This window comes from Astyanax mexicanus, chromosome 14, assembly GCF_023375975.1.
Source record: "Astyanax mexicanus isolate ESR-SI-001 chromosome 14, AstMex3_surface, whole genome shotgun sequence".
NCBI lineage: Eukaryota > Metazoa > Chordata > Actinopteri > Characiformes > Acestrorhamphidae > Astyanax > Astyanax mexicanus.
In genome coordinates this window covers 47305292-47320724 of record NC_064421.1, presented here as the reverse complement: position 1 = coordinate 47320724, position 15433 = coordinate 47305292, and the positions used below count along the sequence as shown (strand labels likewise).

At 39.8% G+C, this 15433-nt stretch overlaps 1 protein-coding gene and 1 long non-coding RNA gene across 3 annotated transcripts in view; one reads left to right on the top strand and one right to left on the bottom strand.

Annotated features, from left to right (window-relative positions):
- Nucleotides 1-1162, bottom strand: part of LOC125780990 (uncharacterized) — a 74056-nt gene extending 72894 nt beyond the window's left edge. The window contains exon 1 of the long non-coding RNA XR_007424035.1: nt 964-1162. This is a non-coding gene — a long non-coding RNA (uncharacterized LOC125780990). The remainder of the gene's footprint in view (nt 1-963) is intronic.
- A 4536-nt stretch (nt 1163-5698) lies between these two features.
- On the top strand, nt 5699-14320 carry zbtb42 (zinc finger and BTB domain containing 42). 2 transcript variants are annotated; one of them, XM_022672585.2, is made up of 2 exons: nt 5699-5950; nt 8099-14320. In XM_022672585.2, the coding sequence occupies exon 2, from the start codon at nt 8113-8115 to the stop codon at nt 9817-9819; it is 1707 nt and encodes a 568-aa protein (XP_022528306.2). In that variant the 5' UTR covers nt 5699-5950; nt 8099-8112; the 3' UTR covers nt 9820-14320. The 2 variants fall into 2 exon arrangements, with proteins under 2 accessions (XP_022528306.2, XP_022528305.2); XM_022672584.2 differs by lacking the exon at nt 5699-5950 and adding an exon at nt 6479-7513.
- Nucleotides 14321-15433: the final 1113 nt, after the last annotated feature.

Here is a 15433-nt window from a genome sequence, read left to right as displayed (position 1 = left end):
AGATGCATGAAAAAAACTGTGATTAAAAACCACCATGGTTATACTACCAAATATAGTGAACTCTTAAATAATGCAAAGAAAGCATGTTCATATTCATAAAGTTTAAATAGTTTATAAATCCATATTAGGTGGAATAACCCTGGTGTTTTTTTAATCACAGTTTTTTTTCATGCATCTTGGCATCATGTTCTCCTCCACCAGTCTTACACACTGCTTTTGGATAACTTTATGCTGCTTTACTCCTGGTGCAAAAATTCAAGCAGTTCAGTTTGGTGGTTTGATGGCTTGTGATCATCCATCTTCCTCTTGATTATATTTCAGAGGTTTTCAATTCAGTAAAATCAAAGAAACTCATCATTTTTAAGTGGCCTTTTATTTTTATTTTCCCAGAGCTGTATATTTAGACATTGTAGCACTCCTTTAAGCTTTATATTAATTTAAAAAACTGGCTGCAAGAAGGGCTAATTTTTTAATATTATAAAAAATCAGTTTTTCATTATAATTGTTGTGATTTAAGTCACAGCATTCACTCCTCTATTATTTTATTCACTCTCCAGCTGTCTGTAATATAATAGGCACATTCTACTCAACTGTCTCTGTTTACATACACACAACATGTAGTCAGATCCTAAATCAGACACATGCGTAGAGCACCACTTAGTGTAGACATCACCACAGGCGTCATGTGACTCGTGTGTAAGAGTGAGACAAGAGGCAGTGTGTTAAATCCTGTGGCCAATTAGAAACATAGAGCTGGTTGGACAAATTTCTGTTCAATAATCATATTTATTTAAACAATACTCTGCTTTATTCAGGTAATTGCTTTGCATTGATTTATCAGACTTTTAGTGACTGTGTCTGTTACCATTAACCATTACCATATTTTCTGTAGGTGATGTTTCACATACAGCTCTGAAAATATTTTTTGTATTATTATTTCTTTGATTTTACTGAATTGAAAACCTCTGGAATATAATCAAGAGGAAGATGGATGATCACAAACCATCAAACCACCAAACTGAACTGCTTGATTTTTTGCACCAGGAGTAAAGCAGCATAAAGTTATCCAAAAGCAGTGTGTAAGACTGGTGGAGGAGAACATGATGCCAAGATGCACGAAAAAAAAACTGTGATTAAAAACCAGGATTATTCCACCAAATATTGATTTCTTTGCATTATTTGAGGTCTGAAAGCTCTGCATCTTTTCTAAGTTATTTTAGCCATTTTTCATTCTCTTTTAATAAATGCTCTAAATTACAATATTTTTATTTGGAATTTGGGAGAAATGTTGTCCGTAGTTTGTAGAATAAAATAACAATGGTCATTTTAATCAAATATATAACTATAAACAGCCTATAAATCTTTTCCAGAGCTGTATAACCCAATAACCCATGGGAAATAACACACAATAACTGTCTACAGGTCTATTAACAAGAAGTTGTCTTTTACACATGCATGCACATTATAATTTTCTTTAGAGACAATAAATGAAATACATTTTAATCCCAACAGGAACCTGCTAAACCTCTCTCTCTATATATAAATATGCCAAGGGACTCGTTTATAAGCAGTGGTGGGACTCGTTTCCACTATACTAACCCAACATCCATCCCCCTGGGCCAGAAACCTTTTCATACTGATAAAGGACAAGTTCCCCCTGCCGTAATCAGAACCTCAGCTATTGTAAGAGAGGCAGCACAACTGGTCTTGAATCAGTGTAAAAGCAACAATCTCCAAGCACCCCGGGGAGAGGCTGCAAATGGGCTTTTCAAAAGCGTTTGACAGCTGGGGCTTGGGCCAAAGGTGACCCAAGCAGTTGTGGAGGGCACAAGCTCAGCAGCTGCACCTCTAAGCTCTTGTCTTCACTGCGCCTTAACAACAATTAGAAACGTCCAGAATAGAAACAACTGTGTAGCTCGAATGCATCACATTTCTGAACAATAAAATTTATAATGGGTGTATAACAAATTATCCATATTTCGTTTTGCAATACTGTGTCGATGTTCAAAAACACACTATTGATATATAGCTCAGTGTCTGAATCAGTTTCTCTGATTTTGCTATTTATAGGTATATGTTTCATAGTTTAAGAGTTTAAGAGTTTAGTCATCAATATTTGGTGGAATAACTATGGTTGGTTTTTAATCACAGTTTTAAATCATGCATCTTGGCATCATGTTCTCCTCCACCAGTCTTACACACTGCTTTTGGATAACTTTATGCTGCTTTACTCCTGGTGCAAAAATTCAAGCAGTTCAGTTTGGTTTGATGGCTTGTGATCATCCATCTTCCTCTTGATTATATTCCAGAGGTTTTCAATTTGGTAGAGCCACACTATGATCAGGAGATCACAGGTTTGAATCCCAGTCATGTGGCTAGCCATCAGCTGCTGGAGCCCTGAGAGAGCACAATTGTCCTTGCTCTCTCTGGGTGGGCACAGTAGATGGCACTCTCTTTCCGCTCATCACTCCTAGGGTGATGTGGATCAGCACAAGGCTGCGTCTGTGAGCTGATGTATCAGAACCGAGTCGCTGCGCTTTGCTCCAAGTGTTAGCGCTGTAATGCTTCAAAAAGAGTTCAAAAAGAGGCGGGGGAGTCTAATGAGTGGGTTGGGTAATTGGCCTTGTAAATTAAGGAGAAAATGAGATAAAAAATTTGAAATAAAATGAAAAAGTAAGAAGATTCAAAAAGCTGCAGGAACTTGATTCCATATGGGGATATTCACAGTTTCTCAGAGTCATGAAGGCTACTGCTGTGATTAAAAGTTTTTCTAGAACGGATAGTATTCCTGAATAAAATACATCCAAGTCCGTGGAGGACTTCCAGCGGCCTCATTAATATTCATACTGCCTATTGAGTCTACAGACCTCCCGCTTCACACGCACCCATGCCTCCCCAGACTTTTAGATGATACGCATAGCACTTGTTGCTGGGAATAATAAAAGTAGATAAAAGGGAATTAATCTCAAGGCTTTTTCATAACAGACAAAATCTGAGAGTGTACGCAGGGCCATAAAAGCAAAATTAAACATCAAATATTAAACAACATTACTCATATAATTGTTAATAATGAATTATTATTACTTACTGTGATTTTGTTTTTCTTGTCTTCTTTTACTTTTCTTTCTCTTCCTTTCCTTTTCTTTCTTTTTCAGCTTCCTGTTAACTTAGCCGCTTTATGATTGCTAAAGTTTCATATTTTGCCCGCTGCAGGAATCACTAACCTGGCTGGCTACTGTGCGCATCTAGGGCTGCAACTAATGCTTATTTTGGTAGTCGACTAATCTGATGATTATTTTTTCGATTAGTTAACGATTATTTTAGAAAAAAGGAACATGAGGTTTTAAAGGCCTTTAAATGTCTAAACATGGGAAGTACTGATATTTAGTGAGTAAATATGTAATCTGTTGTGTTTGGACACTTTTGGAGACCATTGCTCTTCTGCCCCCAACACTTTGTGTAATGCAGTACTGTTACGAATTAACGATTAGTCGACAATGAAATTCGTAGTCGACTAATCGACTAATCGATTAATTGACTAATCGTGGCAGCCCTATCCACAACTAGTGGGAGTGGCCTTGTTAAAGGGGAATTCTGATAACAGTGCTGTATTTTCCTGTATTGACCGTCACAGAATTTAAAGGGGCGTTCACACAGTTTATCATTGCATTCAGTTCATAACCAGTTGTTTTCTAGGGGCCCCCAGGCAATTGATTGGTTTGCTTGCCCTGTTGCAATGGGCCTGAGTGTAGGCCTCGCCCACTGATGAGGACCTTTCTAGACTAAATGATCAAAGCACACACAAAAACACACTCCTTTAAACCACGAACACAAAGCACAAAGCAAATTCACCCAAACTGGGGTGTCATTACGGAAGCATCTTCACTGACGAGTTCAGAAATATGAACTGCTGAGCGGCTGCTACAGCGAAGGCTGTGCTGTGGGGCAACATTAGCATGGCTAAGGGGTGAGTCAGTGCCAAGGCATTCCAGCACTGAGCAGGATTAGCCCCATAGCCCTCAACTCCACTCACACACACACACACACAGCACATCAGTCCCACATAACAATGCACAGAAAAGAAGGCGGGAAGTGTCTCCAAAGGCCTCTAATTATACACTTAAATCTACTGAAAAGAGAGGAATGCATTTGGCCGGGCTCGCTTGATGGGATAGCCACAATTTAGAACGTTCAAAAAAACAACTTAGCCAGGTTCTTCACTGCTAAACGTCCCCTACGCCCGCTAAGTAAGAGGGCACTTGATTTTCCTGAGAAAGAAACTGCTCTTACTTTAATGCTCTCGGATATATTAGAGGTGCCCCTCGTTCTGGTTGGAGAGGTACACGCGAGGACACGATAAGGTGTCTCCATCTATATAAGGTCTCTGTTTTTTTGTGACCTTGGAGTTTCAGAGGCTAGGCTCAGCAACTACAGGCAGGAGGCACCTGGCTTTAGGTTTGATAAGGCTTAGTGTTTTTGGTTTGTTAATGTTTTTTTTGCAAGGACATTTTAAGCAGTTATTGTTATCGTTTTACACCATAAACTAACCAAAGTAAACCTTTTAAGTACAATTTTAAGTACTATAAAAGTGTATCATTACAGTTTTCATTTGTCAACATAAAATGAATGGTTTGGTAGCATATTGCACTGAAGTATGCACCTGGTCTGTATATGTTTGTTGTGTATTGTACCTAGCAACCACATAGGATACCATAGCATCACCTCAGCAAACATCTAGCAACACCTTAGCAGCCACCAAGCAACCACCTAGCAATCACCATGGATACCATAGCAACACTTTAGTAACCACCTAGCAACCGCTTAGCAACACAATAGCAACCCCCTACAGGTACCACAGCAACACTTAAGCAACCACCTGGCAACATCTTAGCAAACACCTTAGCAACCACCTAGGTTATTGTATTGTTATTTATTGGTCTTTTGTCTGTGTGGTTTTATTTAATTGTCCAATTTATGGTAAAACCAACGAACATTTTCTATTCTATTCTATTCTTTTTTTCATCGTTTTACCTGTGTATGAAAGTCTACCACAGGACAGGTTAGCTACATATCTAAAGATGTGTTAGGCAGGTTAGGTCATTAACAAATCGCACTAAATGCACCTAGTCTGTAGTTATATGTTTGTTATGTATTGTTTATGTTATTTATTGATTTTTTGTCTGTGTTGTGTTATTGTGTGGATGTGTTTGTTATTTAATTGTCCATTTTATGATTAAAAAAAACAAAGACAAGTAAAGAAAAGAAAAGGAACTGCAACACCGGAGTAACCCCCACGGATATCACAGCAACACCTTAGCAACCACACAGTTTTTGGTTTACTTATTTATTGATCTTTTGTCTGTGCTGTGTTGTTGTGTGGGTGTGTTAGGCACACAGGTACACTAAATGTACCTAGTCTGTAGTTGTATGTTTGTTATGTATTATATTGTTATTTATTGATCTTTTGTCTGTGTTGTGTTGTTGTGTGGGTGTGTTTGTTATTTAATTGTCCATTTTATAATAAAAAAAACAAAGAAAATGCTCTATTCTATTGTATTTAAATCATGTTACCTGTGTATGAAAGTCAGTACAGGTGAGCTACCTAACTGAAGCTGTGTTATGCAGGTCAGATCAGCACAGCACAGCACAGCTGTAGAGAGCAGAGGAGCGCGTGCTGCTGCCGCGGTGCGAGTTTAAGCAGCAGTACAGTCTAACTGAGCTCGGAGTTTATCGCGAGACTGGAGCACTAAACAACCTGCTCCACACAAGCGCAGTGCTGCTGCTGCTGCTCCACCGCCGCCGCCGCTACAGCTGCTGCCGCTGCTATGAGCGCTGCTCGCTCGGAGGGGTCGAACCGAGCTCCACGAACCCAACCGAGACCCCCACATCTGGACACACAGCATGAGAGGACGGGGGAGAGTCTGAGGGCACGCAGAGAGCCGCTGTTCGTGTGAGTACGGCGGGTTTAAAGCGGGTTAAAGTTGGGCTCGTGCGCGGAGCGAACGGAGAACTCTGCAGTTGTGTCGAGTGAGTTCCTTCGGTGTTTGTTAGCGCTGGGGTTCGGTACTTAGTTAGTTGGGTTAGTTTATTCGATAAAAGCTCTTACTGGAAAAAAAAAAACTATAGCTGCTGCTGCTGTTTACGTCGACTTTTAAGTTTTTTGTTCGCTTTGTCGTTTATTTTTTTGTTGGATGTTAGGTCGATTTTAGCAACCTTGCCAAACTGTGCTGCCTACCCTATGTGTAACATAGGTTATATGGTTATAAAAATAAAATGCAAAATCTTATAAGTTAACATATAATATGCTCGCATTCAGCAAGTCTCGATGTCTTTAAATTATTTTAATAGCCTAAATCGCAAAGTATCAGAAATTATAGATTTTTTTTTAATTATACTTGTTTTATTTTTTTTAACACTGCTATAAAAATTGTAACACTCAATCAAACAATAATTTGAATAATTTTTTATACAAAAAAACAAAGAAATGATTAGGGAAAACAAAAAATAAAGTGTAACTTAAAACAGTGAAAATAAGAGTTTAACAGTTTGACGCATGCGCAGAGCCGCTGAGTAGCACATATCGATGGGCGGCGCAAGTCGACAGAACACCTGTTTATCTGGCTGTGTTCTTCTTAGAGACGTGTATTAAGTGAAACACATGAATAAAACATACTTTTTAAAAAAAGAAACATACACAACTTTATAAAAAATAAATAAATGAAAATTTAGTTAAAACATATATATATATATCATTATAACTGATAAACTGTACTTAAAAAAAGAATAATAAAGTTTTGTTTAAAAGTGTTGGTGTTTGTTTTTGTCGCGTAATAAAAGTTTCTTAGCGACTGTAAAGCCAGTAAAACCTATAAAATGAACTTTTAGCGAAGTTAAAAGTTAGTAAATTAACTGCTTTTAGCCAGCACGCTAAAAGCAGGTTTGTATACTTTTTTGGGGATTGTTTTTATTTTTTAAAGAAACTAATCTACCTAAGCTAGCTCAGCTCGTGCTGTTTCTAACACAGGTTCTAGTGTTTGGTGTTTGAAACATTGTAGCATGAAGTCTGAAGAAGCGGCGTCTCTGTAGTCAGTCAGTCAGTCGCGCGATGTTTGGTAACATATGGCGTAAAGGCGAGCACAGCTGGAGGGAGCGTTTCCACCGCGCTGATGTCAGAGCAGCTGACTCCACAGCTTGCGGGATAATTAGCGCGCGGGGCGCCGGTTCACTCCCTCGCGCGGCTCGTTCCTCGCCGGGCTGGACGGACAGAAAGGGAGGAAAACGGGAGGAAAAGAGAGGAAAAGGCTCGAGACTCGTTTTTTTCCGCGGGCAGGACTTTTTTCTCGCCGCTTCTGAACCAAGAACGGGGCTCGAGCGAGTCGTCGTCCCGTCTGGCGCGCGCTCACAAACACATATACACATATATACACACACACACGCACGGAGCACGAAGTACGAAGTATCCTACGAAGTGACGAGATGAGCTCAGCGTTGTTGAAGTGCTGTTCTGACGAAGGTAGCTATAGCCTCAGCTAATCAGATAACCTGTCCAATGCTTTCTGCTTTTACACTCGTTTTTTCTAAGCTTCTTTCGATTTGATTCTTAACTAACTACTGTACTCCTTACTTTTTTATATACATAATAAACAGTAAAGAGCTTTTCTGTTAATCTGCTGAGTTAAGATTGTAAAAGTTGATGTAACTTTTTAAAAAAACTTTTAAAACAAGCATAAAGCAAAAAAAAAAAATCAGGTTTTCAAACAGATTTCAAAGTTAGTAAATGCATGCACGTGCTGTACTTTGTTTTTAAAGTATTACATTCAATGAAAAGTAGTCTAAGCAACATAGTTTGTCATTGTGTTCGTGTGTGATTGTGATTGTGTGTGTGTGTTCTAACTTTACTCTTGTTGGCGATAATGGGGTGGTAGTTTAGGGTTTACTCTAAACTGTTTGTCTCCAGTGGCCTCTAGCACCACACACACACACACACACACATTCACTCACTCACTCACACACACTCTAGTATTGCTAAGCCTGTTTTCGCTCAGTGAATGACTGCCTTGCGTTTATTTAACATCCAGTTCTTCCTGTTTTCCGCCAGGTTATGAGAGAAGAATGGAGTTCCCAGACCATAGCCGCCAGTTGCTGCAGTGTCTGAGTCAGCAGCGTCACCAAGGTTTCCTCTGTGACTGCACTGTTCTCGTCGGCGAGGCGCGATTCAAAGCGCACAGAGCCGTGCTGGCCTCCTGCAGCATGTACTTCCACCTCTTCTACAGGGACCAGCTAGACAAAAGGGACGTTGTGCATCTGAACAGCGACATTGTGACGGCCCCTGCTTTCGGGCTGCTCCTTGAATTTATGTATGAGGGGAAGCTGGAGTTCAGCGCCCTGCCCGTGGAAGACGTGCTGGCCGCCGCCAGCTACCTCCACATGTACGACATCGTGAAGGTGTGCAAAGGCCGGCTGAAAGACAAGGAGCTGTGCTGCCCGGATGAGAAGCTCGTCGACGGTGCGGGCCTGAGCTGCCTGGACCGAGAGAGCTCGTCTGACGGAGAGCTACAGCCCGGCAAAGTGCAGCAGATCCCCCTGAGGGCCCCCCCGGCAGATGACATGGACACCAGCGACGGCGGCGCGGCTGTCACAGATTGTGACAGGCCCGCGCCGGTGAGGCAGAAGGCGAACGGTCACCCCGCCGGGTCCCTGGACCTTGTAGGTGTCAATTATGTGTCAGGCGAGGCCGAGCCCCGTGTCCAAACAGCTGGAAAAACAAAAGCCGGTGTCAGCGGTCCGGCCGCCGCGCCGTCCCAAAGGTCCCGGGCGGCGGACGACACGGACTGCGCTCTGGACTTGTCTTTCAAGCCGCCGTCGGGCCGAGACGGCGCGGGACAGCTGGCCCTCGACAGCCAGCAGCAGGCCACGGAGCCACTTGTTCACAGCGAACACGACGCGCTGTCAGAGCGTGAGGACAGAGCAGGAGGCCCTGAGAGTCGGCGCTTTGGGAATTTGGTGACAGGGTTCACCACCCTCTTTGCTGGCAGTGGTGGCAGCGGCCCAGCCCTGGAGGAGCACCTGATGATGCAGGAGGAAGAGGAAGAGGAGGAGGACATGGTTGAGGAGGAGGAGGAGGAGGAACAGCAGGAAGAGAGAATGCGAGGAGGAGGAGTAGGAGGAGGAATAGGAGGAAGGGTGGGGGCTTTGGTTGTTGGAGTTGGAGTAGGAGTAGGGGTGGGGGTAGGAATGGGCATTGGCGTAGGGGGGTGTGTCCGCAGCCACGGCCGAGAGGAGAGCGAGGACGGTCGATTAGAGTCAAGAGTGGTGCCAGCGAGGCTTCTTGGGGACAGCGAGGACGACGACGAAGATGAACTGGCATCTTCCGACATCTCCACATCCAGCGGAGCGCTCCTGCCCACCGGCGGCCCACCGGTGTGCGTCTGCCCGCTGTGCAGCAAGGCTTTCCCCAGCCCGCACACGCTGCAGCTCCACCTCAGCTCACACTTCCGTGACCGGGACTCGCACACGCGCTCCAAGCTGTCGCCCGACGGCTCCGCGCCCACCTGCTCTCAGTGCGGAAAGACCTTCTCCTGCATGTACACGCTGAAAAGGCACGAGCGCACGCACTCGGGCGAGAAGCCCTACACGTGCGGACAGTGCGGCAAGAGCTTCCAGTACTCGCACAACCTGAGCCGGCACGCCGTGGTGCACACCCGTGAAAAGCCGCACGCCTGCAAGTGGTGCGAGCGGCGCTTCACGCAGTCGGGCGACCTCTACCGCCACATACGCAAGTTCCACTGCGCCCTCGTCAAGACCCTCGCCATCGGCTAAGAGCCTCCTAAGAGCTTCTTTACGCTGCCTTTAAACTCCTGTTCACATGTACAGCTGCATATGAAGTATCACATATTAAAGCGATAGATTGAATAGAAATCTTATTCCTTAAACAAAATAGCAATTGATCAGCCAGGAGAAGTTTGAATTAGATAACTTTTCATGAATTATGAAATGTGAAAAATTCAATGCCACATAATAATAAACTTGCCACATCAGATTCTTAGATCATTTCAAATAGACATTGGTCTATGCCAAAGCAAAATACTTGTAGCTTTGATGCAAAAACAATAAGAGAACTTCAGATTCAAATATCTTGGCTGATTAGTTACGTTTGTGTTTTGTAAACTGTGAATTTGACCTTTCATTCAAACTATCGCTTTAAGCCTATAGAGGGGTGTCATTCTCTACTTCTCTGAAGCCTAGGCCATTTTTTGGTGGCATTTTGTGAATATGCACACAACTGGGCACAGGTGTTTTTTTTTTATTATTATTATTATTATGATTATTATTGTCTGTAATAATAATAATATCTAGTATTTTGCTGTATTTTAATGCAGAGCTAAGCATTGTATGATATGAAGCACTAGGAGGGGTCACCTAAGGGTCCCTCCACTCCTTGAAGAGGTGTGTAGTGAAGGCATTTGATGCACTTGGTCAGTCACTGGCAGCAATCTTATAAAGTCAAACAAACAAAAAAAAGAAGAAAAAAAAATCTTCTAAGGTTTTGTCATGTAGGTTATGTGGATGTATAGTTTTGAAACTATTAAAAACTACTGAAGGAATAAAACACTGAACAAAACAAAAAAAAAAAAAACATATTTCTCAGCATTAGGTCAAGTTGTACCATTCTGAAATTTCGCTTTGATCTAGTTTAGCAAACAATACAGACAGAAGCTGGTCATTGTTTTCTTCAGTGCTGGTAAATCAGGGTAGTTTGCTCACCTGTCAATGGAGCCTGACATCAGTCGAAAAGAAAAGAAAATAATAAAATAAACCCTAAAGGAAGAAGTGTACTGCACAGGCAATCTGGATTATGGATTATGTCATTTAAAGCTTTTTATGTCATTTAAAGCTAAATATCTACTAGTTCTGTTATTAGTAATGCAGAAACTGTCTGCAGCTTAAGATGCTAAGAATAAATCTGAAGTCTGAGCTCATGAATAAAACAAATTGTAGGTAAAATAGATCAAGTGATTTGTGGATTTGTGATGGTCCATAAAAAATAAACTTAGTATGAGATGAAAATGGGAAATTGTTGATTGATATTAGAACACTTTAAACTGACAGAGGAAAGCAGAGTAAAGTGATGCTGTCAGTTTTAAGCCCCAGTGAATCATTTTTTTATGTTTAATTGTAAAACTGAGAACACTAACAATACAGTGCAGCGTTCGACCTTTATTTGGTAGTTTGTTTGTTTGTTTTCCCCTCCTCTTAACTTTTTCTTTAAGCTTTTCTTAATTTTCCTCTCCATGATTATTTTTTGTCTCGTTGGTTTGATTCATTTAATTCATTTGTTTCTGGTTTAAGCTGTGTTTTTGTTTTGTTTTAGTTGTGATGTGATGTGAAGTAGCACTAAAAGTCTGTACTACTAGTTTTTTTTTATTTTATTTTATTGTTTTGTTTTTCCTGAGAACACTTGATTAGAATTATTTATTAGTTCTGTTGGTTCATGGTTTACTGTAGTTTTGTAGTTTTGACCTCTGAAAGTTTTAGACGAACTCTTTGAACTGTTCTAATGGTCTAATTGTCTAATTGTCTTGTCGTGCCGGTACTTTTATTCCAGCTACGCTGGGATTGGGATTCTTGATTGTTTAATCATTTTGCTGGACGTTTATCGGGTTTATCGTTTCATTGTGTATCTTGAGTGTAGATAAGCCATCTTAATCCCAGTTTGTCAAGATTTGACTCCGGAGATGCTGAGAAGCACTTGTTTGTGCATATATAGACTGTAGATATGAGACTGATATTCTGTAGGCTGCTATTTCTAACTGTATATGTTCTGTAAATATGTTTATTTTATTTATGATCTCTGTCTGTTTGAGTCGAGAACATCTGTTATCTCTCGTAAAAGCTGCGCTCCTCCATGTTGACTTTTCAAGACTTTTAAAGTCTTTTGAATTCTTCCCATTGACTTTTTTTAAAGCAGCTTTCGCGTCTGAGCACAAGGCATTACAGCAGCCCGCCCATAAAGCACAACCTCGACAACTCGGCTCTCGCGCCTGCTGAACACATGCTGAACACACAACAAGTCCTCCATTAAAGACTAAAAAGATAAAGATTTCTTATTCTTAGGTCTTCCTAAAGGGAGCTGAGCGTCATATCCTTCCCTAAGCTACTGAGGGCATTTCTTCTTCCACGTTTCTTCGTGTCACGTGAGAAACGTATCTCACGAAAGGTACAATGTACTGTTGGTACATGTTTCTCACGCATCGAGCTCTCAGTGGCTGGACTTCACTCTCAAACCATTTCATTTCACGTTGTTGCACAATTGTTGGATCTGTCAGAAACTACAAAAGCATATTTGAATTTATTTAAATTATTCAAGTTCTCTAATTCAATGTTTGTGATTTAAAACACTGGAATTTGTACAGTAGGCAGCACCACAAACGCCATTCGCTGGAATTTCCTCGAACAATGCTTCTTTTGTTCAAATGGTGTCTTTTTTTTATTTTATTTTATTTTATTTTATTTTATTTTATAAAGAGCTGTTGCTGTTTCGTTTCTCTCACATCTGGACTATCTCCAGTACAATGCAGCTATTACTGAAAGACTGTAGGTGCTCTCATTTAAAAACCTGTGCGTTTTAACTATTTAACTACTACTGCTGTTGTTAAAATGACTGGGAGACTGAAGTCGCTCGTTCGTATGTATTTACTTGATTGTTCTACACAGTATGTGCCTTGTTGACACAACAGTTGATCTAACAGCAATCTAACTACTGGGCATTATTAGAGGCCTATAATAAAAATAATATCAATAATAATAATAATAATCATTCTACACCAGTAGGTCTCAGATAATAATCTGTAATGACGACAAATAGCAGACGCTGGTAGCATTGTGCATTATCCATCTGTATCTGTATCATTGGTTTATTTTCATTGATAAAAAGGTTTATAGGCACGTTAAATATGATTTAAAAAAAAATATGAATATGAAATCAGGCTAAAGCTCCTTTTGGATAGATTTAATTTTACATGGAGTGGTGGAGTAATGTAATTTTACATTTCTATTACATGTATTTCCTGTTACAGAGTTGGGCCAATGTAGTGTTTGGAGTCTTGCCCAAGGACTCTTATTTTGGAATAGCACAGCATTTTTTTTTCACCCAGACCTGGAATTGAACCCAAGTCTCCCTCATGATGTAGTAGCTCATAAACAGGTGGTGGTGGTGTTATCCACTGCACCACACCACCCACAACAAGCACAAATGACTCAGTCTGTTGCTTCCTATTTATTACCTTTTATGGTATAATGAAAATTTAGGTTGAAAATGAGCTTTATGACTTTTATGTCTTGAACAACATCAAGTATCAACTTTCTGTCTCATACCGAATCATGGATTGACTTGATACAGACTAAAATCGAACAGAAATTCTGGTAATAATTACATTACCCCAACTCCACACGTAAAACTAATCCCATTCAAATAGGGCTTAATATGAAAATAAACAGATGATGTTGTATAATGGTTAAAATAGGCATGTTATGGTACTTAGGAAGACTTTAACACCTCTTAAGGTCCATTTCTTACATTTAAGGCCACTTCCTATCCAGTTGCCATAGCCATACGTAAGTGATCAGCGGCCGACCAGTAGTAGAAGTGATCGTAGAGTTGATCTTTCACCTGCGACCAGCAAAATGCACATAGACAAAGCATCGACACTAATCAATCCTACACTATCCTACACTAATCAAAACTCTACATGCTCAAAAAAATCAAATCATGGTTCAAATTGGATGAATTTCTCAGTACTGTCTCTCAGTAACTCCGCAAACCTGCCAAGCCACATATTACTATAAACCTTATAATACTGGAATATCGTCTTCTGAGGTTCAGACTGTGAAATTGTATAATCATAAGACATATTTATTTATGATTTCTTTCTCGTGCAAAGATTTTACTGTATCTCTCTATACGAGTTTGACTTGAGTAATGAAAGATGCTACTAAATGGAGAACGTTTTTAATAGACTTTGTAGAAGTGCCATTAGATTTAATATAATTTTTGATAAGAAACGTATATTTTATAGGAAACAAATGCTTCGATGTTAGTGCCCTAGTGAATGTAGGTGACAATCTGTTTGATTTGAAACACTGGTTGAATTTCCTTCTTTTTTTTTTTTTTGCAGTTTTCTTTTTCATTATCTGGAACTTGTGTGGTTTTTATTTGGCGCTTTTGATGTGTACCCTTGTGTGTGTGCTGTGAAAAAGTGACAATCTTGAATTAGATCTTTATTTAGATGATGCATAGATTAAAAAGAACATTTTATGTGCAGACCCTGTGTGTATTTCTTGAGAAACAGACACTCTTGGCTCTTGGTGTTGATTGTAAATTGGCCTTACAGAATATTAATGGATAATATTTACATGTTTACAGATGGTAAAGTGTTTTTTTCAGGGTTTTTTGCGCTCGCATCAGCTGCTACTTCTGTTTAAGCGCTGAAGTGGCTCCGTGTGTCCTCCTAATGACCTTAACGTAGTTCTTTCCAGTTGTCTATTCATAAATAAGGTCAACTGTTTGACAGTAGACGTGTTTCTGTATACAGACAACAGCTCATTATTGAGGAGCTCTCTGATCTTCCTCTCTCCATCAACAATAAATAAAGACAGAAGTAGCTACAGTTGGTGATTGTATCACACCGACCCCACGGTCATATTTACACACATACACTATATGGACAAAAGTATTGAGACACCTGCTCATTTAATGTTGTTTCTGCAATCAAGGAAACTTTAAAAGGAATTGAGCAACACTTAAAGGTCATAAATAACAGAATTTACAACAGTCATAAACATTGCTAAATGATTGATTGAATGTAATGTCTCTATTAATTATTAATTGAAAGTTAGCTAGGCCTGTCACAATAATTACATTACAGTTTATCGATTTATCGTACAATAAATAGACATTACCTCAATAATATTTGATAATCGTTATATTGTTTATTGTGTTTATTTGTATTTGTGTTTGTTTATATAATATATAAATATATATATATATAACAATGAATAGTATTTTAGCCAGTCATAAAAAAATGACAAATCAGTGCTTCAATAACTGTGGAAAGACTGCAGTAGGTAAAAAAAAAAGTATATCTTTTCAGAACTATAAATAATTAAAAATGTTGTGTTAGTTGTCTTAAAATGTTTTGTTATGCTATTCTGTTATCTATTCTATTATGTCAGTGGCATTTAAAAGACTTAAAATGACAATATCATTTATCACAATCATTTCTAGGACGATATATCATCCAAAAACAAATTATTGTGACAGGCCTATTTAGAATAGGTAAGACATCATTAAAAATGACTAAGTCGGCTACTGAAGTGCTACTACTGATTTTTAGTTACATGCAGAAGTTTGGGCACTCTAGTCAAATTGTTGAGT

What these genes read in the sequence shown, in the direction of transcription:
- zbtb42 (XM_022672584.2), top strand. Translation starts at nt 7,477, where the DNA reads ATGAGCTCAGCGTTGTTGAAGTGCTGTTCTGACGAAG. An exon ending in GAAGTGCTGTTCTGACGAAG is followed by an intron (nt 7,514 to 8,098) that starts GTAGCTATAGCC and finishes GTTTTCCGCCAG; the next exon opens with GTTATGAGAGAAGAATGGAG.